Source organism: Thunnus thynnus, chromosome 5 (assembly GCF_963924715.1).
Source record: "Thunnus thynnus chromosome 5, fThuThy2.1, whole genome shotgun sequence".
NCBI lineage: Eukaryota > Metazoa > Chordata > Actinopteri > Scombriformes > Scombridae > Thunnus > Thunnus thynnus.
The window spans coordinates 27276166-27302465 of record NC_089521.1 but is presented as its reverse complement, the minus strand read 5'-3'; the positions used below and the strand labels follow the sequence as shown (position 1 = coordinate 27302465).

General features: G+C 39.0%; 2 protein-coding genes across 15 annotated transcripts in view; one reads left to right on the top strand and one right to left on the bottom strand.

Annotated features, from left to right (window-relative positions):
• Nucleotides 1-11659, top strand: part of LOC137183413 (inositol hexakisphosphate and diphosphoinositol-pentakisphosphate kinase 2-like) — a 58736-nt gene extending 47077 nt beyond the window's left edge. For 10 of the 14 annotated variants that reach the window (XM_067590447.1, XM_067590450.1, XM_067590448.1 and 7 more), the window contains 3 exons: nt 2358-2495; nt 3887-4000; nt 8326-11659. In XM_067590447.1, coding sequence (XP_067446548.1) covers nt 2358-2495; nt 3887-4000; nt 8326-8417 — 344 coding nt within the window. In that variant the 3' untranslated portion in view covers nt 8418-11659. Of the gene's footprint in view, nt 1-2357; nt 2496-3886; nt 4001-8325 lie in introns of those variants that run through there. The other 4 variants (XR_010928465.1, XR_010928464.1, XM_067590462.1 and 1 more) reach the window with 2 other exon arrangements.
• An 8467-nt stretch (nt 11660-20126) lies between these two features.
• Nucleotides 20127-26300, bottom strand: part of map1ab (microtubule-associated protein 1Ab) — an 82636-nt gene continuing 76462 nt past the window's right edge. The window contains exons 7-8 of the mRNA XM_067590441.1: nt 26027-26259; nt 20127-24746 (exon numbers count right to left, since the gene is read on the bottom strand). Coding sequence (XP_067446542.1) covers nt 24591-24746; nt 26027-26259 — 389 coding nt within the window. The 3' untranslated portion in view covers nt 20127-24590. The remainder of the gene's footprint in view (nt 24747-26026; nt 26260-26300) is intronic.

The following is a 26300-nucleotide window of genomic DNA, read 5'->3' as shown; positions in this document are numbered from 1 at the left end:
TGAGCTGAATTTGATATCGACATAAGAGAGGCTGCAGCAAAGACAGGGAGGAGGGAAAGGCAATAAATGCCAGCTTGTGTTAATTTTTATATAACTTCTGCTTTATTAAAGAATGCAAAGTAATAAAAACTAAAGAGGCGTGAAGACGCAATTGAAAGCCATTTAGTGAGGCTAAAGATTGAGGTGTGATGCACAATTAAGTCTGCTGAGCCACCACACGTCCTCCTGAGGCTTTGTCATACCAATTAAAGCAGGTAGTATTTCTCTTCTCTCATCAAGGCTTTGGCAGGAAGACCCTGTCATTTAGTCCACACTGAGTAAAGCAGCTTTAGCAAACATCCAGTAAAGAGAAAGATTTCATGATAAATGAAGAAATACACCAAAAAACTGTTAAAGCAGCTATCTGTGATGTATTTTTCCTCTCTGATCCTGTTTTTGTTTGGTGGTTGTCAGATAAAAGTTAAACATGTCCATATAATGTTCTGTTATGTCATCACTACCATACATGAAGGTTCCCATGACGATCATTAACGCTGAGCCTTTCCACTAAAACTTGGATGTGAAAATTATCAACAGGGGAAATTCATATCTCGGTCCCTGGAGGCCTTGAATTGTTCCTGTCCATTAAGTGCCGACTGCAGTTCGTTCCGCTTGTGTCATTATCTTAGACGAGCTATTTCAGGGAGTAGCCGTGGAAAAAATCTGTAGTCATAGCACATTATTCATAGAGAAATACAACGCTGACCAGCATGCTCTCCGGGGAGATGGATGAAATGGAAGCACTGCTTTACCCTCCATTCATCCCCCCCCCGTTTTTTTGTTTTTTTCCATCATGTTGCTTCATCATAGTGTTCTTTGTCAGTCTGCTCTGAATGCAACTGGACTGTATTTGCTGTAAGTTTGTGTGTAAAAGTCAGCTTGTCATGGTGCAGTTGTGTTTCGTGTTTCTCAGCACATGTTGGTTTTTTTATTTTTTGGCATTTTATAAAAGAAAAACACAAATAACTGAATATGTCCACACAGAATCTGCCGACTCAAGATTCAGCACATCACACACTACACCTAATCTCTACTATTACATCTACCTTATTTAAGATATCAGGGTTGTGGTCAATTCACCTCCAAACTGGTCAATTTACCAATGAATTATACTTAAAACTACAATACAAGTGTCAGTCTTGCTCAAGGACACTTCAGCAGACCAGTTCATTGATGTTACTGGGCGTTTTGCTTGTTGGGATTATTTAATAGGAAGAACTAATGTTGGGCGACATGGTGAGACATTTGTCAACCATCAGACAATTTACTCTACAATTTAGACTATAGTTTAAGTATTTCTCCCATTTAAAATCTCTGGATGTATTAAGTTGAAGCAAATCAAAGAGCTGTTGATTGTTTTATGGATTTTATTGCATCAATCTGATAAAATACTTTAAAATAGTTGGTTAATATATCTATAAATGGTCTGTCAACTGAACTCCCAGAATTTCTACTCATCTTATTTTCCAAAGTAATGTTGCACCTTCCTTGTTTTTCTCCCAGTGGTCTCCAGCTGTTTAAACTCAGGCTTTTTGGATCTTATATCTAACTTTCCCTCGAATAAATATAATTTGAATAACAGTCTGCAAATGAAGTTGAAATACTATGAACTGTTAAATATCTTATCTACTGTAGGCGATGACTCAATAAATCATTTTATGCATCTTCTGCTCATTATGTGCAGACAGCAGCTTTATAGAGTTTCGCAGAAAATGAACAAAATGAGAGTGTTTATCATCTCCAGTAAACACGTTAGTCCGACACCAAAGCTACCATCAATCCTGACGTCTGACTTAGTAAGAACATCCAAAGTGCAGATGAATCCAGCGTCCTTGTTTTTAGAGCTGCTCAGTCTCAACATCAACATGCTGAAGAGAAGAAATAGTGAATAAGTGAATTGATCCACACCCTCTACTGTATGATCACAGACTTATCAAAACACCACTTTTGTTTTGTCCATGTGGTCTTACTAACAAAGGAAATTAACGCCAGCCATATATTGCTGATTATATGTTTGCTGACATCTTATTTGGCTGATAGATTTGTGTGGTGTACCTGCTGTCGGAGGTCAGACAGAAGGTACACTGTAGACGGTAACAAGCCACTAATTGTAGATCTTACAGTAGCATAAAAGTCTGTCTGGCTACTTAACAAATGACAACGTCTGGTACCCGCTTTGTCAGTATGGCATTGAAAGAACAAGCTGTAGAAGAGCCAACATGCACAGAGAGCTGTAACGTTTTACCACTCTTCCTCTCGAGTACGACGGAGGAGTGGTATACGAACGGCTGCGTTTGCATCTCTCGTCCCTACTGCAGGTTTTGAAGGATGCTCCATGGTGCCTTCCATCTACCCGCTGGAGACGCTGCACAACTCGCTCTCGCTGAAGCAGGTGGACGAGTTCCTCAACGCGATGTGCGAGAGCAGCAGCGAGGTCCACGCCAAGACCATGAAAGGTAAGTCCGCCACCGTGAAGCAGCATTAGGGTCATACGCTCGTACGTCTCGCTTCATTGTTTAGTTCTAATTATGAAATGCAGATCATGTATTTCATAGGAGGTGCAATTGTTGAATTGCGTGTCCTGTTGGCCTGAATATAAGACCAAGAACATCTTATATTCCAGATGTTCAGAAGATCAGATACTCTTTTTGAATGAGTGTACCGCTCCTACAGTACAGAGGGTGTTGCATTATGGGTTGTTTGTAGCCTTAATGTTACTAGTCTAGTGAGTTTCTTCATTTCTATTTATAGTTTTATGTCAGAGTTATCAGCCCTAAAAGTATTTGTTTAGTTTCTGAAGGCTTGTGAAGAGGAACACAACATACAGGAAATGAATTCATGATGACTCCAAAGCGTCTCCCGACATCTTTACTGTAGAAACGGACCACTGTCACAGATGATGAGGAGCTCAAAAGAGACAGTCAGTCTAAAAAAACGCAAACCGCAGGAGAAAATCGTTTGTGCCGCTTCCAACAGCCCGAGTGTGTGACTGATAGTCAAGCTACACAAATGCGGGATTTACATTCTGCTTTAATGGAAGTATTTCATGTTTGTGAGAGAAAAGGCTTCAAGAATGAGGACTCTCTTCTTCTTGGATTAATAATATCTCAGGCAGAGGACGAGTGTTGTATCTTCAAGAAGTCTTTTTTTTTTCCCCGGGTTGTCTTATATTCGGGTTAATCCGCTACTTGAGCGCATCAAATATGCCATTAAACATGAATGATCACTTGTCAAAACTGACCATCATGTCAATACTTCTTTGATTCTGGTCATGTTAGAGAAATGCTAGTTATTGTAACACTCAGAAACAACTTCTTTGCAAGGAATTTGTGTTTTAAAGTGATATATTTATGCATCAAGTGCAGATGTGAAAGAGAGTGCAGTCTTGAAGTATTTGGACATTTTCTGAATTCTTCTGTTGGCTCTTTACTCAGCACACATTGGATTTTAATTGAAAGAGTGACTATAAAGTTCAAGTGCTTTTCACTTGAACCGTTTACCGTCGCTTTAAAGAGCAACTTAACAGCAGTTACTGACAGCAAAGGAATTTACAACCATGTATTAAATAGAGTGACTTTCATTTAATGTTAACTTGTGCGGTTACTTTCTGTCCGCTTAAGTTGAGTGATGATCTATAAAAGAGCTGTTGAGACGCGGATGTAAACATTCAAATTAAAGCTGTTAAAGCAGTTTCATTTGAAATCTAATATCCACATATTAACACTTAACGAGAAAAAAAAGAGACTCTCCGAATACTTGAGGACTGCACTATGAGTCTGACGTGAAATGAGCTTCTGTTTATGACATTTGGAAGCTGATGTGAATGTTTCCTCTGTCTCGGTTCCAGCACTGTCCGGCCTGTTCGACTCTCAGAGCCAGACGTCTCTCTACAGCCCACAGCAGCCTCTGTCCTCCTCTGGATCTGAGACGTCTCTTCGCCCGCCGAGCCAGCCTCTATGGCGTGAGTGTTTTTTTTAATGATTTTATGGCGTTATGTAATATTGAAGGGGCTGCATGTATCTCCCCCTCTGATACAGTAGATGTGAATACGGTGAGTTTTGTGACCTGAAATATCCTCAAACTGTTCAAAGAAGGGAAATACTGCTGTGTGTGCATGAGGTAAAAATCTTGTTCTACATGCACAAACATCTTATTTAGATACATTTATTTTAACATATAAATTAAGCTGTCAGGAATAAGCTATGTGGTCAAAATGATTCATTTACTGCGGCCACTTAGCAAGCTATCAATTTCAGATTCTGCCGTGAACGAGGCTTTTAATCCTCAGCTGCTCTGCGGACAGACTGACGCTGCACTGAGCAGCTCCCCCGAGTAAAAATGAGTAAGTGTACGAATGACAAGCAGAGCAATACCCAGGAAAGACCGTGCACGCTCAGCTAAATCTGGATGAAGATAAAAGAAAAAGCCCTTCCGCATCGCGCCCCCCCCCCCGACATTCAGCAATGACCTTCACGTACATAGACGGTAGCAGATGTGACCTGATAGACGTTCATTTATCAAGGATGACACAGAGGTTACAGATAATAACTGTATCATAACAACGACGTCACATGCTCGGATCAGCCAGCAGACACGTGTCCTTGAACAAAACACAGAACTAAGACCGCAGCTAATAATGATTGTCTTGTCTAGTGAGAAAATAGTGAGAAGTATGCGTCATAATTCCCTGACGTCTAAAGTGACTTCTTAAAATTGCTTGTTTTGTCCAGCAAACAATCTAAAACGCAAAAATCAGAGAAAAACAGAGAAAAGCAGCAAATCCTCACATCTAGAACACTTGAACAGGGTTTTCCTGCTGTGATTATTCCTTTTGTTCATACTGATCATTAGGAAGATCCCCTACAGATGTGCTTACAATTTAAGCGATGGGGGGGACGCTCAGTCCACACTCCTTGTTTTGAGCAAAAAACTGTATTTAAGAGTATTTTCTGAAGATAATTAAAGGCTTCAGCAGTCTGAGTTAGTCGAATTGTGGATATCTTACACAGCTACAGTTAGTTTAGTGTCTCAACAGTGTTTTCCTGTTGAGCTGCAGTGGAAGTATGGTGACAAAAAGGCACTAAAAAGACTGTAACATTGAAAGATGTTGACTTGATTTGACTGATTTAGACAGCTGAAGCTTCGTATTAGCTTAAACTTTTAAATAATGCATGTTTGCATGAAAGGAGAACTGTTGATTTTGTCCCCCATCACTTACATCGAAAGTGCAACATGACGGGATCTTCTAATGGTCAGTATGAACAGGAGGAATGATTGATCATTGTTCATATGGGCACCTGAATGTTGTTTTAGGACAACAGGAGTTGAAAAATTGTGAGCCTATCCTTTGAACATGATGAATGATCAAAACTGACAGTTTAGAGTTAATTTTCTGTCTATCAAACTAATCATTTCAGCTCAAATTTGACCTGAACAACCACTTTAAGTAACTTTTGCTAAGAGTCAAAGTTTAAAAAGTCTAAAAAAAATGTCTAAAATGTGAACGTTTAAATGAAAGCTGGATTTTTCATGAACATCCTGCATTCTTACAAAATCAGCTGTATGTTAGTAAATACACTAAAAAAAAAACACAACCTCTGCTTCTTCTAAGCTCCAAAACTGTCAGATAAATTAAATAGGAGTGTAAATGTCTGGCAGGCCACCCTGTGGGATCAGCATCAGTTATAAAACTTGAGTTAAATAGGACTCAGAGAGAACATCACAGCCCCCTTTAACAACTCGCTCTCCTCTTCTTTCCCTACTTCACCTCTTTCCTTCAGTCTGGTTTTTTCCTCTTATCCCCCTGGGTGGTGAGATGATTAATTTAGCCTGTTGCCAGTGTTGCTGATTGATGAAACATCTGCCCCCGAATTCTTCTTCACTTATCTTTTCTCGTGTTTCCCCCCTTTTTGTCATGTATTTTATTTACATCGTGCTGACCCCAGGTGGCTTTTTATCTCTCTGACCGTCTCTCCGTCGCCTCCCAGTCCCGTCGGTACCTGCTCCAGATCGGGAGTCGCTGTAACTGCCGAGAACTAATTTAGCCTTGTTTATCACGTGGTTGTTCAGGCAGGGATGCTGGAGGTTATAGAGCCGGATGAATAGGACACTTGTTCTGCTGGTGATGTGATACTGTGACACAGTTGTTAACAGTACAGCTGCTTTCAAGAACAGGACTATGTCACTCAGAGCCTCACTGAACATTTTATGTGTCAGAAAGACTATTAATGTGTCCTAAATCCAAACTATATACTAATTATATCCAGTATATACTACACACTGTACATACTGTACTATATACTACATATTATACTACATACTGTACATATTGTACTATATACTACATATTATACTACATACTGTACATATTGTACTATATACTACATATTATACTACATATTGTGCAGTTAGTGTACAACAAATGTCTCATACTAAACAGAAATGATGCAAAACCTCCTGCAACAGACGTCATATCATTTCCAACCTCAGACAACCAGCAAATTTCATCAGTTGATTGATTATATAAGAAGGATTACTTTCTTTTCTCTTTTTGAACAGTGGACTAATCTGATCTACAGATGCAACCAACTATTATTGTCATTATTGATTAATCTGTCAACTATTTCCACGATTAATTGCTTTGTCATAACAATAAAATCTCAGAAATATCAGAAAATAGTGAAAATTCCAACCATTGTTTCGTGAAACCTAAGTTGATCATGTTGCTTGTTTTGTCTGATTAGTCCAAAACACCAAAATCTTCAGTTTATTATCATAGAAGACAAAAAATGCAGCAAATCCTCAAAACTGAAAAGATGAAACTAGTAAAAATTTGGCATTTTTACTTGAAAAATTACTTAATCGATAATGAAAATAGTTGCAGATTAAATTTCTGTTGATCAATTAATCGACTTATCATTTCAGCTGTAGTATATAGCTGTTTGTATTGTACAGTATGTAATGAACCACTATATTGATCAGTAACGTCAGAGAGAAAAGGCTGCATGCTGATTGGTTTGCAGCTATCCCCTCGTCTCCTTTTCTTCTTCTTTTCATGATATTCCTGCAGGCTACAATGCTATGAGGCCTGTGATGCTGCCCTCTACACACGTAGTTTTACCCCTGTTCGTTTATGCTGCACATTGCATTGTGGGACAAAAAATGTCCACCCACAGCACACGCACATTTAATATGCACACCTAGTTTTCTAGTGTGAACACTCAGCGGACTCAAAACCTGCATAGAATTAATGTGTAGTTTGGATTTGAGACACATTTGTTCTCATTCTAGTGGAGGAACAGCAGCAGTTCTTTGCAACATAAGGGTTTAAAATACCTGGAAATACCCTAAAATGTAAAAAAAAAAATGTAAAAATATATTTTAGTCAGTTAAATAAAAAAAACCTTTATTTAACCAAAAAATACCTCCATTGAGATTAAAAGTCTTCACAATCATATAAAGTATTACATCCTAAAGACAAATGAAGACTCTTTAAAACAACCCAATATCTGTCTAAATCCCCAAAATAAGTGAAATAAAACGAATAAGACTGATCTAAAACTATTAATCCATCAGACTAACACATGTAGACTCTTTAAAACATCAGCAGACAGATGAGAGAGCAGTCAGATTGTGCAACGATGATTTAAATTCACAAAGAGAAACCAAATTTTGCAGTTTTAGATCAAATTGCAGAAGGTTCCCGGCAGAGTTTGCAGCTTATATAAAAGCTGTTTTACCTCAGTCAGAGCAGATTTTGGGAACTGTTAATAAACAGGAAGCCTCTTCACACATTTCTGTCAGTTGAACTTGCTTAAATAAGTAACTCGAGAGCGGCTTTATAGATAAATATGAGCCAGCGCTTTAGTCTACGGGAGGCTAAAGAGGATCAGCTGATCCGGCTGAACAGATTATTGATATATACACATATTGACGTAAATGTTTACGAAACCATCAATAACCCTGACAACCAAAGATGAAGTGTTGAGGGGATGATGCAGGTTTTTTTTCCTGTTTTTTGTACTGAATCACTGAACACAGAGGGGGACGGCTTTGTGTCCCTCCACATGACGCACATACAGTAACACATCACACACGCCGCGACTCTTGAGTGGCTCAGGGGCGGCAAGTAATGAGATTAACTCTTCCATAAGGGAAGTGTAGTATTCGTACTAGAGGATTTCAGATTAAGGGAAAGGTCAGAGATGTTTTGTGAGGATACTGGAACTGATGTGTCGCTGAGGTTTAAAAGATAATTAACTGTATTTTCTGTGTTTTTGTGTGAAGACGGCAGCATCCCCTCCAGCGCCGTATCCAGCGCGGGCCCCTCCTCCCCGATCACAGAGAGCTCCGGCCTGAACTTCAGCTTCAGTGAGTAGAGAAAAAAAAACACAAGGACTTCTGGGTATCTGAGGACAAGATCTGAAGACCTCGGTTTGTCCTTCTGCACACACATTCGCATAAAGACACTGGAGGAGACGCTGATGCTGGAGAGAAGCCGCTCCGTTTCAAGTAGAACAAACATTCAGACTGTAAGTTTAACCACTCAGACTCAACATGGACCCCCTTCTGATGTACAACCACGTTTCCTGCACCGGACAGTGACTGAAACACTGGACCTTCAACAGTTAAAAACCTCTTCATCATCACCTCGACACAGTCAGACGACAGAAACCTGAGTAACCGTGCATCAAGCCGATATTCAGACCAGTTGTGCCTTTTTTTTTTTTTAGTTTTAATTTGGATGCAGCCGACACTAAAACAAGAACAGAGCCTGCTGTTTTATCCTGGTTCACAGAATCTCACACACAAACAACAGCTGGCTCATTTCTGACCTTAACGTGGAGACATTTAAACCAAAACGGTGAGTCAAAGTGTCAACCGTCATCGATTTGATTTAAAATTTAAAAAAAATACAAGTGCCCTTTATTTTTGTTCACTGTTGCACTGCAGTGATGTGGCGACCTGTTCACAGCCTGCTTGTTGTTTTTTAATTCAGTGACAGTTGACCACACGGACTCGCAGTTTGCACCAAGTTTCAGACACAAATATCTGCAGGTCGGCTGAAAGTTTCTCTCTAAATGATCGAAATGACAAAGTGCAAAACCATTGCTGTGTCTCAAATTGCATACTTCTGTACTTACATTTAGAAATGTGGAAAAATGCACTGTGAGTACCCAGATGATGCACTCAAAACAGTCAATAAGTTGAGTATGAAACTGTGGACACTTCTCGTCCTCAACAGTCGCCATCTTGGCTACGTAGCGGAAAGGGAGGGACCGCTTTTTTTAACTGGAAATGGCGGCCAGGTATGTTGTAACTACGGTGAACATCGCCACATTATACAAATACAAGTTATACATGTGTGTTTTTAGCATTAAGCACCACTATACTGTTGTCGGATAAAAGCCATCAGTATGTTTTTAAGGTTAATTTAGCAGTCTGTAATGCTTTGGTAGCGTAAACGATAACACGAATGCTAACGCTAGCTAACGCTAATTTGCGATCGTCATTTCCGGTAAGTGCACAACGGCTGTGTTTGATTTGAGACGACACTACTCTGTAGAAATTTGTGCACTACGCCAGTAAGTACACAGTGTACACAATGTACTACATGAAAGTGTACTAACAGAAGTATGTGATTTGAGACGCAGCTCATGTTAACATTATTTCTCAATGACTGTCTGGCATTGACCTTATTCTGAAGCCAGTTTGAGCTTCAGACTGTTACCAAGTACTGTGATATACAAAGACGGACATCATGCAAAAGTTAGGAATCTGACACTTTAATGACTTCACAGATTGTCTGTTAAAGGATAAGTCTGGCAATTTTCTATATTTTTCTTACTGTCAACAAATCTCATGTGCAGAGTCAAACCAGCAATGAACTGATCTACTTACAAGTGTTGTGTTTGTATCTGAAGCCTGATATAATTCCTCTGTGCCGTAGACTTCCATTGTTGTATAATATTGTACTGAAGTTCTTTGAGAAATTTATAATATAGTACAAAGTCAAGAGGTTGTGTTATGTAGCACAACAAGCTAGTGAAGCTCTGTAAACTGAACCATCGGTCTCCTCTGAGACTGGAGACAGGATCGCTGTCGTTAGTCTTCGGAGACGTTTCTAAACAAACTGTCGTACCCAAACTCTTTGTAATGAAGGAACGTATCACCCAGTGCAGCGGTGTGACTCACTGATATGTTTTTAATAGTTTTTTGGACAACAATGGAAGTCTACAAGCACAGAGGAATACAATATATCAGGCTTTGGATACACACACACACAACACTTGTAAGTAGATCAGTTCATTGTTGGTTTGTCTCTGCACATGAGATTTGTTGACAGTCGCCGGTCTCATCCTTTAAAATCCTCATTACAAATGAATTAATCTCAAGAATCTAGAGGGATACGGGTTATCGTTTTAAACTCAGTTAGGATACATTCATGGATTTGGGCCGTCATGTGGTACTTTGTGTTCACAGGATTGTTAGTTTACTTCACACAACCAAAACAAGACTACATTTCTAATTGTTTTCTATATACAGGTTTCTGTAAATGTATCAGTCGGTTGTTGTATTAGTCTGTTGAATGGAAACAGTTTCTTTGTTAATGTGCCTTCAATGACTGTTGACAGGAATATTTAAGTATTGTAGACACTGTGGGGACACTGCTGTACTTTTATTTTTTATCATTTTTGGTGGGGTTTACAAATCAAATTTGATTTTAAGAAAATCTGTGGTAAAGATTTTATTTTAGAGTTAAAGGGAAAAACCACTCGATTGAGTAAATAGTATAAACGTACTGATAGATAATGACGACTACCTGAATACTGCATACTGATGCCGAGTCGTCAGCCTCTCTGTCTGCAGTCTGCTGTCACACCAAATCACGTGTATTTTTTTAATCAAATGACTGTTTCTAAAATGTGTAATTGGTGATACTCAGGTAGACATTATCATGAATCTAGAGATGAAAAATGGCTTTTTTATCAACATGTGACTGAACTGTCGGGGGGTCAATTCACTTTCAACCAGCTTAAAGGGGTTTTTTAAAGTTAGAGGTGAATTTACTTTAAACTCCAAAGAAAAACTTTTATTACTTTCAACCAAAACTTTTAAGATAAATTTGAAGCTTTATCATAAAACAGTGACTTGCAGTTTTATTATAGTACAGCGCTGCGATTACAGGCGGCACCAAAGTACAAATGGGACAAATTTTTAAAAAGTTGGTGAACCAGTTTCCTGCTCATTTCAAACTGGTTTAATAGAAAATGAACTGACCCCCGAAACCTGGAAACACCTGCTGTAGAACAAACCTTTATATAGATTTATATAAATATATATTTAGGCATCATGGAAAGATTTTAGTTTTAGATTTGAATAAGACTAATTAATTTGTACCTAAAGGTGGGTTGATGTAGATCATTCTAGTCTTTGTATTTATGTGATTATTTAATGTGCTATTTAATGTCAGCCAAAGACGACGAGTGTGTTTCTGTGACGAGTTCGGCTGCTGGAGAACAAACGTTGAATGTGGAAAAAAAAAAAAAAAAAAAAAATCTTGGTGGATCTTTGAAGGTTCTGATGCTGGAAAGAGGAAGAGGAGGAGGAGGAGGAGGAGGAGGAGGAGGAGGAGGAGTAATAAAAAAAAAAAAATTAAACAGTGAAAACATTGTTCAATATGTTACCAAGCACAACAAATCACACGTGTTCACACCTGCCGCAGGCCTGTGTGTGTGTGTCTGTGTGTGTGTGTGTGTGTGTGTGTGTGTGTGTGTGTGTGTGTGTGTGTGTGTGTGTGTGTGTGTGTGTGTGTGTGTGTGTGTGTGTGTGTGTGTGTGTGTGTGTGTGTGTGTCTTTATTAATGGCTCACAGTCCAGACACATAAACCTGTTATTGCTCCATAAACAAAGCTCCTTGTCATCGCTCTGCCAACACACACCTCTCTCTCTCTCTCTCTCTCTCTCTCTCTCTCTCTCTCTCTCTCTCTCTCTCTCTCTCTCTCTCTCTCTCTCTCTCTCTCTCTCTCCACCGTCTGTTTCGGTACTTTTCTCTTCTTCCTTTTGCCATCAATCTTTTTCTCTCTTCTTCCCCTCTTATTCTCCTCTTTTTCTCTCGCTCTCCTATCCTTCTATCCTGTTTTCTTGTTTCCTCTCCTTGTCTCTTCTTTTTGTTTCCTTTCCTCATTTCTTCTCCTCTCCTCGATTCTTCTCTTCTCGTTTCCTCTCCTCGTTTTCTGTGATCTCCTCCTTCCCTCTCCTCTCCTTATTTTGTTTCCTCTTCTCGTTTCCTTTCCTCTCCTTGTCTCTTCTCTTCTTTTTGTTTCCTCTCCTTGTTCCTATCCTCTCCTCGTTTCTTCTTGTTTACTTTCCTCTCCTCCTTTCCTTTCCTCTCCTTGTTTCTTCTTCACTCCTTGTTTCCTCTCCCCTCCTTTCCTTTCCTCTCCTTGTTTCTTCTTCACTCCTTGTTTCCTCTCCTCTCTGTATGGCCTTTCTCTTTCCACTACCTTCTTCTCTACCCTCTGACCGTCTCCCCTCTTCTCCTCTTTGCTCCTCATCGTGTCTTTTTTCTTCTCCTCTTTTCCTCTTCATCTTTTACTCCCTCGTGTTTCAGTGCTCTGTTCTCCTCTCCTCTCTCGTCTCTTCTCCTCTTTCTCTCTATTCCACTTCTACTTTTTTTGTTGTTGTTGCTCTCCCATCATTTTGCACCTCTCATCCTCTTGTCTACTCTCCTCTAAAGACCAAATGTGACCGTCTTTCTCCTTCTCCTGCTCTCTTTTTCTCACCCCATTTTTCTTTCCTCCTCTCTTCTTCCTTCATCGCCAGATTTTCCTCTTCTCACCCCCCCCCTCTCTCTCTCTCTCTCTCCTCTCCTCATCCTCTCTGTCATCTTTTCTTCTCCTCTCTGCTTCCCTGTCCTCTCTCCTCATCTTTGTCTCTTTTCATCTCCCCCCCTCCCTCGCCTCTCTGATCCACTCCACTCCTCTCCTCCCAAATGGCTTTTAAGAGAAGTGATGACTCATGCCTCCTCCTATTGCTCCCGTGCGTTGTCATGGCGACGCCCCCAGATGTAATTGACTCCTGAGCGATGCTGGGTGAACAGAGAGAGAGAGAGAGAGAGAGAGAGAGAGACAGAGAGAGACCGCCGACTCACCGGAAGCCAAAAGCTGATGTCATTCACTCTGTCTGGATGACAAGTCTTTTTCTCAGGCTTTATTTCCTGCACTCACACACACTTAATACACACTCACACACACAATCACACACACTCATGTCCATTCACTCTGTCTCTATCAGCTCTTACACACACACACACACAACTTTCAGCTATAAACACTCAGCCTTCTTTCTTCTTCTTTTTAATACAACAGGAGCTACTTTCACTTACAGTATTCAGAGGACGACCCTCTTCTGTGACCTTTAGACAAACTGTTCTTCAGTTCACAAAGAGAAATATTTCACTGATGCGGTTCGCTACCGAAATGTTAAAGCTCGGTCAAGCAAGCAGCGTGAACGCAGGACTGTCAACAGTTTCGAGTGTTTTAAAAACTGACTGATTTATTGTTTGGTTATAAAATGGACGATTACAATTTTCCAGAGTCAAACATGACGCGTTTAGATGTCTTGTTTAGTCTGACCAACGGTCCAAAACCCAAAGATATTCAGTTTAATATCATGTATGACAAAGAAAAACACCAAATCATCACATCTGAGAAGTTGAAAACAACTAATTTTTTAGCATTTTTGCTTAAAAAATGGCTAAAACAATCATTTGAACATCAAATTAGTTGTTGATTCATTCTCTGTCGATCGATTAATGAACTAATAGTTGCAGCTTTACAGTTCTTAACTTTGAGCAAATGAGTTTCATGTTGATTTGTCAAAAAACTGACGGAGAAAAATCGATTTACTGGTGGGTCAGAAAGTTTTGTCTTCTCCAGCAGGGGATGATTATAGTTCCTTATGACACTTGCCTCCAAGTTTACAGAAACAAAAAAAGTGCTACTTTGCACCAAGTCATGTAAATTACCAGAGAAAGTCGTAGGTTGTGTATTTGCAGTGTTTGCTGATGAGCATTGACTCGCCTCCCAGCAACGAGCGAGAAGTGTCAGAAGGGGACGTTTCTCGATTTGTTTACCTCCAGCCTGTCCTCCCCTGCAGAGAAATACGGGAAACTGTGGGAAGATGTTGACTTTACATGTGAACTTCATCAGCATTTAGCTGTTTGTCGTCCGTACTGGAAATCTTTACAGTTTAACTCCACCGATTTGTCACATCAAATTCAATATTTAAGGTCTTGAGGGGTTCAACGGCATCAGTGAAGAAATGTGTGTGTGTGTGCAGTTTTTTTTTGTGGCTCCAGAAGAGCTGCATGAAATCTGATATCGCCTCAAGTGATGTCAGACAGTCGGGACCGAAGACGATAAGTTTGAAAATGAAAACAATCTGGGGGAGTTCGCCAGATCTCTGTAGCCCGCTCCTCATCTCTACTGAGGCTACATTAGTAGTTAGTAGACGTCTGAATCTGTTACTGAACTGTCGACAGTCAAGTTGCATTGTGGGGGATGTAGGTGCCAGATTTTGGAGTTTGATCCTTTTTAAAACTGTCCACCGGACATATTATAAGTTATAACAATGCAATACTATCAGTAGAGAACTGACAATCTGTGCCACAATTTAAAAAAAAAAGAAGAATTTGGTCTTAAACACGATAACAAATCAATGTTGGTGCTTTTCTTATTCTGAGGGGAGAAGTGGTCGAACATAAATAACATGTTGCCATGTCGAGATACAATATTTATGCCTCTACTAATGTCTTAAACACCAGAAAATGTCACACTTTGGGTGTCAGTCATATAGAATTAAAAAGATTTGTTGCCAGAGCTGCCGTTTTGCACCAGCGGTGGACGGTACGAGACAAAGTCATTATATAGACGAGACGGAGACATTAAATCTCTGCAGAGAGGAGCCTCAATAAACCAGAGGGCGATGCAGACGCAGGTATGTCTAGATGAAGTGGTCTGAGAGGGAATGGGTACACTAAGTAAAAAAAAAAAAAAGAAAAAAAAAGCAAGTAGTAAAAGTTTTTAAGTGATGCTGAAAAAGTAAGCTTCAGCAGTGACATCGTCAGACAACTCAGAGGTAATTATATCAGTGCAGAATTTGGTGCAAATCTGTGGAGTACTTTCTCTCTTTTTTTTTTTTGGTCCATTGCCACTTGAACTGTGACACTGATGACTCATGCTTTGACCATTTTAAAAACCAATTCATGCAGCGTTGAAAGGCTCCAGTGAGATTAATCAGTCAGAGGAGGCTGAAGTCTGAGCTGTTTAACACAAACATCCGACATCATAACAGTACAGAAATAACTGAAGATCACAAAAATCATCTTGGCATTATAATCTGTTTATGTCTTGTATATTTCCAGTGGATAAAACACTCAGCTTGTGAGAGATACATGTTAAGAAATGGAAAAAAAATAAATTATAGACTGATGTTTACAAATCTTTTCTAACCTGCCCCCCCCCCCCCCCTTCAGGTTTTTCCTCTTTTACACGTGTATTTTAAACCACAGGAAGTCACCGTGCCCCGAACACGCCTCACCGATCAGTGACTCAGCTTATTCTGGTGTTACACTCTGCTAATTGCCTAAAATATAAATGCAAATGCAAAAGAGAAGTGGGAGGAAAAGACGAGAGAGAGAGAAAAGAGGAGAGTAACTATTAGTTGTTGCTGATGAGAGAATTACCCTCATCTAGTCTCCATCCAGACGCGACAGGGAGGCAGGAAGGTGTCCAGTTAGACGCTCAGCGCCACCTCCGCACCCCCCATAACCCTCCTCCTCAAAAGTCAAAATACGTTGTCATGGTAACCGGAGGAAGGAAGGAAGGAGGGAGGGGAGGGAGGAAGGGAGGAGGGGGGGTTGTTTTGCTTGGCGATGTGGCAGCGGAGCAGCAATGTGTGGGCTCAGTCGCCCCACGAGAGACACAAACTGCATATAAATGTACAGCAACAAAGGTTAGAAGGACTGCAGACATGAGTGAATGACAGGCCGAATCTGCTCCTCTTCTTCTTCTTCTTCTTCTTCTTTTTACTCTTTCTCTTCCTGAAAGTACAGACAGAGAAGCACCGAGAGGCTCACACACACACTCTAACTGCAGAAGAGCAATGAAATGAGAGACAAGGATAAATTAGGAGCCATTCATCAGCGGCTGGAATGAATGCTGCAGCTTTAGATGTAGGTGTTAATCCATCACGCTTGATTTCGGAGCCTAAATTGATCTGCCCTCCTCCATCCCTCAGGGACTATGTAGATGTTTTTTTTTTTAAAGATTACTGACTCATTCTCTCTCTCTCTCTCTCTCTCTCTCGTTGCTTTGTTAGTTTCGTGAATATCAAAGGGGGAAACGGTTAAGTTATCTTGACAAGGGGGAAAGTGAAATCTGAGCAGGGAAGCGTAACTTTCACTTTCATCTTTCCATCTGACAAATCAAAGCCGATCAACAAGCGGACCAAGTCTGTTTCCAATAGTGAGGCCAGCAGCTCTTGTTCAGTTTACAGGTGTTTTCTACAAGAAAACTAAGCTTTTATTCACACAAACCAATGAAAGAACATTTAACATTTAACATTTAACTGGCTGCAACTGCTGTTTATTTATCATCACTGATTTTTTTTCTTGTCTGTAAAATATTAGGAAATAGTGAAAAATGCACGTTATAATTTCCCAAACATGACGTCTTCATGTCTTTTTTTGTTCGACAGTCCCAAAATGATTAATTGACTAATTGTTGCAGCTCTACTTTTAACTTGTGGCCAAAATAGTTTTCTCTAATATTTCCTTACTGATGTCTTATAGGACTGCAGTGTTAGGACCATTACAGGTGAGTATTATAACAATAAAAGTTCAATCATGTTTAACTTCTTAACAGTTTTTGTTTCAGCAGCACAACTTTGGAGACGCTGCAAACGAAGCAGAAAGGTAAAACCTGCTTTATATTGAAATGTCTTCTGTGTCTGACAGATAAAACTGATGAAAAGTTCACATCAAACCAAATTTGTGCCTGTTTTAAATAACCTTTATTCACAGAAAACTTTACATTCAGTCATTTTACATACGGCCGAGTTCGCTGCATCCTTGTTGAATTACTTTCTCATCTCAAAAGTCAAATATATTTTTCACGTTAACTTTTAGAATTTCTCCCAGAAACGATCCTGCAGGGTTTTTTAAGGAATTTGTTTGCCAAACTTAAACAATATAATATATTAAAATGTTTTTAAGGGCCCAAATTCCACACTGCTTCAGAAACAAGTGTAATAAACACTTCCTCAATGCTTTATTTAATAAACCAAACTATTAGACCAACTGAAATCATGACCTAATGATGATGTTTAGAGGAAAAGTTAGTGGATCACTAATATTCATGAACATCATTAATGTTTGTTTCCAAATCGAGTGGTAATCCATCATATACTCGTCATATTTCACTCTGAACCACAGTGTCAACCTGCAGCTTGAGTCAGAAGATCATCAAACTCAGCAGGATTCATCATGTTGGGACCATGAACGTCAACAGTTGTTGAGATATTTCAGTCTGGACTAAAGTGGTGGATTGATCGTCCAGCCGTCCGTAGATCCATATGTGATTCCTAAACTATCTCTGCAGATAAAACTAAATTTGAAGACGTATTTGCTTCTAATCAGTGTGTTTTTGTCACATTTGCACCATAAAAGGGTCAAAAACTAATTCTCTGCTGCAGAAGTTACACATGTCGAAGCCGAATCATTGAGTTTCTGTTTCTACTGGATCAGAAGCTGCTTGTCCACCAGCTGGAACTAATCACAGTTAATGAGAACGCCAAAATATTATATAATGTATAATAATTACTCATCCTGATGGAGCTCATGCTTTAAGTGATGGACAATAATCGGTTTTCCATAAAGTGCTGAACTTTGCTTTAAATGGCTTTTATATGTCACAGTAAGAGAAACTCTGCAGATTCACGTGTCGTTTATCCAGATTTTAATCTACATTTAAAAACAACTGATTCAAATCACCGTATTTGGAAGCCAGTCGGACTGTAGAGCTGCAACGATTAGTCAATTAATCGATTAGTTGATCAAAAGCAAATTAATCTCCAAATAATTTTGATAATCAATTGATCATTTTGAGGCCTTTTTTTAAGAAAAAATACAAAAATTCTCTAGTTCGAGCTCGTTAAATGTGAATATTTTCTGGTTTCTTTAGTCTTCTAAGATACAAACTAAATGTCTTTGTGCATCAAGATAAAACAGGATATTATAGGTTGCATCTTTGGCTCGAAACATTTTAAAGACCAAATGATTAATCGAGTAATTAAGAAAATAATCAACAGATTAATCAATAATGAAAATGATAGTTAGTTGCAGCCCTGCATGACTGTATGATAAAAAAGAACAAACATGCTCTGCAAAATAATCCTGTTAACTTTTTTAAATTAATTGTGTATAAACACACATTGTTGTTAGTTTCTATTCACAAATTCCAAATTTTAACATTAATACTCACTAATTTACAAGCTCAGCAAGTCAGATTAACAAAACAGGCCAAACGCTGCTTTTCTCCCAACAGTAAACTGCCCGTCTGAACCACTGATCTTAACTTCCTCCCAGTAACTTGTTCATTATTTATTGCACATAAACAATACTAATAAAAAACTTCAGGAAAACTTCTATCCAAAGAGCCGAGGCCGACGCCGGGAGCTGCTTTGCTGACAGTGAATTAGAGGCTGACGTTACAGATTCAGTGAATGTTTCATCTTTTACAATCTGATATATTTTCATTTTTTAAAGTGGTGATAACATTATGGAGGAAACACACAGTCATATATCTGTCCTGTCATGCTGTTTATTGTTGCTGTCCGTGATGCTCTCTCAACAACGCAGCTGTCAAAAGTATCTTTGGATAAAGGCGACAAATGAATCGTGACTCCTCTATCGAGCTGTAATATTGGTTCAGAGACACAGTCCGTTTACTGCTTTGTTTGTTTGTATTTATCGACAAATGCAAGAATCTGGCAGCAGTTCACAGTGGCTCCACGGCTTTATGTAGCTTCAGAATAGACACTGAATCCTTAATGGCTTCCAATGTATGTGTGTGTGAAACAAATATAGCCTAATGTCATCCGGAACTGTCATATACGCTGTCATGTTTTAATGTTTTATTGATGGTTAACCATTTATTTACATTTCACTAACAAATATCTGTGTAAATGAGTCGTGACAGGTTACATCTGGTGTTGCAGGCGTCACCTCTGATTATCCAGATTCACTCGCTGCTCCCCAGAATGTTTAATTAGTTTGATGAGGTGCCAGATTTATATAGAGAGGCCAATTAAATTATCTCAAAATCTGTCAGATACACGGAGCTGTAAGAGGGTCACCTTTAAAATCTATTCTACAATACTTGCTTGTAACCAAACTCAGCTACATAAAATGGTAAATTATGACAGTTTGAGAGTTATTATCACTTTTATGGCTGCGACTAACGATTATTTTTTATTAGCAATTAATCTGACGATTATTTTTGCGATTAATTGATGGTCAATAAAACATCAGAAAATGAAAAATGCCTGTTACAACATCCTGGAGTCCAAGCGGACGTCCTCAAATGTCTTATTCTGTCCAACCAAGTAGCATAAAAACACCAAATTATTAAATTTACAGTAATGTAAAAACCAAAATAAACAAGAAAACTGACTCAGTGAATGTTGAATGAAAACTTATTTAAAAATTCAATTATAAACATGGTTGCAGATTTATTTTCTGCAGGTTGACTAATCAACTAATCATTTCAGCTCTAATTACTTTATTGACTCAATCCACATATATTTATATATATATATATTTAACTTTTAAATGTCATTGTCTGACAATATAAACAATATAAATAATTGTATTTATATTGTATAAATAATTGACTGTAGTTTTTTCTACAGTCATAAATAACAGATTACAGGACATCTGATGACTATCTTTCATAATGACTTCTTTGGATGTAATTATTCTCTTGATTTATAAAATAAATAAAGAGACGACACACACACACACACTTGTAGATTTCAATGTACTTTAATTGATGATCACCAGGCTGTTTCCCTTTTACAATGAATCTGCAGTAGTTCTAGTTTTACCAGTTAGATTTAAAGAGAGACAGAGAGAGAGATATTGAATATTGCGCTGAGAAAGAAAAAACATAACTAAGATTAATACAATGCAAAAAAACAAAACAAAAACAAAAAAAAAAAACAGAGAGAGAGAATCAAACAGAACTACCAATACAGTGTCTTCTTAACAACATGTTAATAGGGCAAACAATAAAAGCACAGCCCAGTATTATATTAGGTCATTTCAGTACCAGTTAAGACAATTAGCTTTTTTTTTTTTTTTTTTTTCAAATATACCTCTTTAAAATAGCATTGTATTTTTTTTTATTATTATTATTTCCATGTTAAACAATTACATTCAGGATTATAACTAAATAAATCACATGCAGAAAGATTAGATGGACTAATGACACCATGTTGTGATCAAATGATATCGTCGTTTTAATGCAGGTATGGCGATGAAATTGAACTGAAAGATGCACTTATTTCATTCTGTATCTTGTCAGCGTTTTGTGTAGTTTTATCGGTTTAAGGAGTATTTAAGAAGTTTTGATCCTACTGTCACTAAAATCAGCTAAAGATGAAGTATAACAAGAAGGATATCGTATAGTATCCGTCAGATTTGTTCTCTCCGGAGCGATATATGTACAAATCTTTGAGTCTACGTGTGTTTTGAAGTCATTGTCAGGAAAAGGAAAAAAGTTGTAGCTGCAGTTAGTTGTATTTCTGTGTTACTGTTGTTGTTGTTGTTGTTGTTGTTGTTACTGTGTTTGGTACGGGATCTCTGTTGCTTTCAGTCATGTTAAAAATCAAAACTCTTCTCCTCCTTTGGAACAGAATTGAAATGACGAATGTAAAACAGTATCCGCACAGCGTCTGTGCTCCCTTAAACTGATTCATGTTTCGGTTTGGTGTGAGTATTTTTTTTTTTGTTTTTGTTCGTTTTGTTTTTTTTGTCTATTGTTTTTGATCCAGCAGCATTCATATGGTAGTACCAACTCTACATTCAGAAAAATAGATCTCCTGTATAGTGCATTCAGCTTCTGTATAGTTCATACAGTTCAGTATTGTGAGATTCACAGCGTTTCTATTTATGCCTCGGGAAAAATCTCGAGGCCGGGTATTTGGAATCTGCCAACTTAAAAACTTTTATTCAAAGACAGCACAACATATCAGACCTTCCACAAAAAAATCTGATCCGTACATTAAAAAGCTTCTTCCGGACTTTTTTGGACACATCCCAGACAGCATGGAAGAAGACGGGTGGGGGGGAGGGGAGGGGTGAAAGGGACTTTTTGCTTGATCGTTTCACAAAACAAAGGGAGTCATTTTGATCCTTCACTGTCCTCAGTGTTCCCTTCAAGTCAATCAACTCCCTCCAGACTAGGGTGTGTGTATACTTGTGCGTACCCAGCTGTTTTAATATATAAAAACTGCATCGAACCCAAAATATTCTCCCCAGTGGGATAAAACAAAGCTATGTCTGCCTTTGAAACTTCACAAGCATTGAGATGCATATCAAGGCTTACACAGTGTATAATGGACAAGAAAAAAAAACATTCAGTGGCAACCTTGTGAACGAACTCCTTTTAATTTAAAAGTAAAAAGGGGCGGCCAGGCTGAGCGCAGAGGCTGTGGAAGATGAGGTATAAAGTAGCACAAGTGTTTTTACAGGGAAAAGAAAATGGCACTGATCCCAGGCTAGAACGACGCCCTCGAGTCCTTCTGTGGAGTTTGTCCCGTATTTTGAATCAGATTGAGGTAAAGAATCGAGTGAAGTTAAACCGCGCGAGCAGAGGGTCGGCGACATCCCGCCAATCAATCCGTCATCATCAGTGACTCGAACTGTAAATCCAAGCCTGACTCTGCTGCCCCAGCCTGCCCGACCTCTAGCTTCAACTCAACAATAAAACTTTTAAAAAAATGAAGCATGAGATGATTATTCAGACAAAAAAAAAAAACGTAGAAATAATTCTGTGGTTTCTCAGCACAGATTTAGAGAAATTAAAACAGAATAAAATGCAAATGTAAATCGGTTTTCCCCGACGATTAAGTGAAGAAATAAAACATGGCCTGATATAAGTTTGACACGGGCGTACGAGCTACTCTCTCGAGTCGGGCTGTAAATGGCTTCTCTGAGCTCCAACAAGCAGACGGACCTTTCATACTGTGAACTCACTCGCCTCATAACCTGCAGAAACAAACCATGCTGCGTTTAAAGAACCAAAAAAAAAAAAACAGCTACTCAGTGTGCATCGTATACTCACACACACACACACACACACACGCACACATAAAACTACCTCTAACACATTCCTATGACTGCGTCCAGTACAACCGAGACCATCACATTCATGCTCATTCTATAAATACTATTCAGGGATTAATATTAGGTCATCTCGCTAGCAGCAAGTTTAGTTTGGAGGAACGTCTCATACATTAATTTATATTACAGTGTTTAAGTTATTTTCTGCTACCGAGCTTTCGATACATCACTAACGCTCTGTGCTTCACCTACAAACAAAAACCCGACTCCTAAACTCTCCTCTCCCTCCTCTGAAAAGTGCATTCCTTATTTGGTGCAATACTTTGCTCGAAGACATTCATATTGGCTTGAAACTTTGCCTAATGTGGGATTAATCCTTTAACTGGATTACACAGTTATTTCCAAAAGTTTGAGTAATGTTTTTTCACGAGTATCCTGTGACTGGATACAGTTTTTTGTAACTTGTACTGTATGAACTGACTCTGTTTTCAAAGTGGCATACTTGGTTTTCTTTGATTTTACCCTGGTTTTTCTGGCTCGGCTTCAAAATGGCTGACATGTCCTTAAAATTATCCCACTCTGTCTGAAACCACAAGCTAAAGGCACATGAAAGAAGCCTCCTGTAACACACTTCACATATTATATCTTTTTTCCTCCTGAACAATAAACCCTAGTAATAAATATAAATATTGCAGTTCCCACCGGTACGACGTTTCCTCTGGAGGGACGAGCGGACAAACTTCCATTGCTACATTTGTCACAAGTCACTGCTGTTGTTGTTTTTTTTTTGTTTGTTTTTTTTTTCAATCCATCGCTTTGTGAAATTGACGGAGACGACACGATGTAGCTGAACAGGAGGAAATGACGGTAAATGTAAAAATTTTAACCTTCTCCTCAAAATGCATGATCAAAGACCTCATAATTTGCTGCATCATCACAAAATATATCATTTTTATAACATAACCTCTGTATTGATATAGAAACATTTACCCTATATGTATACTGGAGTAACATACAACCAACAAAGACCATGAGAAAGACTTAAAGAAGAACCATTACAACCAGCAGAGAGATGATCAGTGTAGAAACATCGTCCCTTTGCCTGGCGCCTACTGAATTCACTTGAGCATAGACAGCCAAACAGTGTAGTAAACTATCTACACTATACTGCATTCTACACTTGAAGGCTGGCTAAAGAAAGGATTTAACCCTATGCAATTTCTCTCCGAAAGAGTCCGAGCTAAACGCAAGCATCATGCACCAGTTAAGCTGTGAAAGCCGAGAAGAAAGATTTCAAAGAGTGGCGACTTCAGGCACCTCCTAAAACATCACCACAAATGACAAGAAAGGATCCTTTTTTTCTTTTTTGTTTTTTTTCTGTTTTTTTTTTGTTCACATAACATCAATTTATGTCATTATTGAGTTAATCCAAACACTACTGTAGCGTCAGCAGAATTGCGAATGATGAGTTTTGTCGTGTGCGACGATGGAAAAAGAAAATATTTCTACTCTTGTTTAGGCATAAAATCTAAAACTGAGCACTAATTAATTCAGGAGATAGTTTTGGAGAAGTTAAAGTGTTTTGGCACTTTTTTTGGCCCTCTGAATGAGAAACGTGTCACTTGGGTATATTTAATTTCAGAGTTAATTGTGATTCAAGCCAACAGTTTATGAAGTACATTTTACTAATCTACAGATAAACTGTGGCGTTATGTATTTGTGGGATAACGGTGTTCATTTCTCTGTTAGATATGAGGCAAAGACATCTGTCAAGAGTCATTTATATACTGACAATGATTAGATATTTTTTTGCCACCATTATTAGTGCTAGTATACGATATGCTTTTAGGGCAGACATTAAGTTCACATAAGAAAACAAACATAAAAAGTATGTTATTATTTGCATGATAACCCCACAGTCACAGAAAGCATAAGAAACCCAGAGTTTTGACTTTGATTTCAACTAACAGAATCTAGTGTATCGAGAGCTGCAGCAAATATGTTTGAGACTGGTACCATGGGAGAGCGAGAAGCTTTGAAGAAGCAGAGAGTGGCTCTCGCTCTACCTCCAGTGTGAACAGATGACGGGGAGGGGGAGGATGGGCGGGTGAGGGGGGGAGGGGGCACAGCGGAGCTCATGAAGCTCAGAACTCGATCTTGCAGGCAGGGAAGGACTCGTCCTGCATGACTACGGTGCTGCTGGAGGCCAGGACCATGATGTTCAGGTCCTGCTGCCTCTCGTGGGTCTGCTGGTACCAGTCTCTGGTCACCTCCGTGTCGTGGGTCGGGATCAGTGTCACCTGACGGGGACAGGAAGAGACAAAATGAGAGGGGAGATTCATAGAGGAGGAAGTGAGGGAGAGAAGAGATTGGCCATGCATGTTGAAGATAGCAGGTCACACAAAATTCAGAAATGGGCCTTAAAGGAATAGTTTGACATTTTGGGAGACACAGATGAGAGGATTGATATCATATCATACCTGTAAGGTAAATACGTAGCTACAGCCAGCAGCCGGTTTAGCATAGCTTAGCTAACCGGCTGGTTAGCTTAGCTTAGCTAACCGGCTGCTAACACTGTGAACAACAGCTAGCCTGGTTCTGTCCAAAGGTAACAAAATCCACCTACTAGCACTCTAAAGCTCAACATTTAACTTTATATCTCATTTGTGTATTTTGCACACATAACTTGTGTAAAAACAACAAGTTGTGGTTAAGTGCAAGATTATTTTTGGCCAGGGGGCAGTGATGGCAAATAAATGCATTTCCAAGAAATGTCAAACAGATCCTTGAAGAATTTATCTTCCATGAATCTACAGCGTTAGAGAATAATATTGATTCATTAGTGGCCACCATGAGGAAAAGTAAGAACTAGAAACTCATTTAGAAACCAGCATGTATTTTTAAAAGTCTAGTTTAGTCAAGGTTCAGCTGAAACATTTGGATTTTTTTTCAGTCAAATAATTTGTTGGAAACTTTATTCCAGTTTGCAGATATTCTCCATTTTTTTTCGTCATTGAACTTGTTATTCTGCACAACAGTTTTATCTCAGCACAGAGGCGTCCCATTGGATTGGAGATTTTAGGATTGTGCAGACAGCTGCATGATAGATGGTGGCCATCAGCCAATGTTCCCGGTCTAATCCATATCCTGCATTTAAAACGTCACAACAGAAATCAGGATTTGCGGAATTGGGCTGTAAATCATACATTCACTACTTTATTTCCACATTTCAGTTTGGTTAATTTGCTCACTTGAGCTTTATTTGATCTCTTTTCACAGACAGGAATGAAAATCTTAAGCCGCTGTAGACCATCCACAAGGTTCAGGTCAGCAGCAGTCAACTGAAGGCAAAATTGCCTTGTTAATCAGATGCAGGAGAGGATTTGTTCGGCTTACAAAGCTAACAGGTATCACAATAATAAAGTGTTCTAAGTACAAGCACCCTAAAATACAAAAATTTACCCTGACAGTCTTAGTAAACTTCATATTGTCTGTATACAGTATATGAATCTGTATAGAGTACCTATACTGTGGAGAATATGAGAGATGAAGGCAGACTGATGAAGACAGACGTGAATACCTGTAAGTTGGAGCCCCACTGAGCTTTGCCCTCCAGCAGGGCGTCTAGGACTCCACGGCTGGGTTCTCCGCTGCTTGGGTCGTTCCCGCTCACCACGTAGTACGCAGCTCGCACTCTCTTGAAGAATTCCTGGTCCACGTTCTTGGCACTGCAGTGATTGGGCACGTAGGCCAGGTCGACATAGACGGGTGGTCCGGGAGGGACGGCTGAACTAGTTTTCTGTGAGTTGTTACCTAGAGGAGATCGTAAACCAGCATTAGTGTAATAAAAGTAC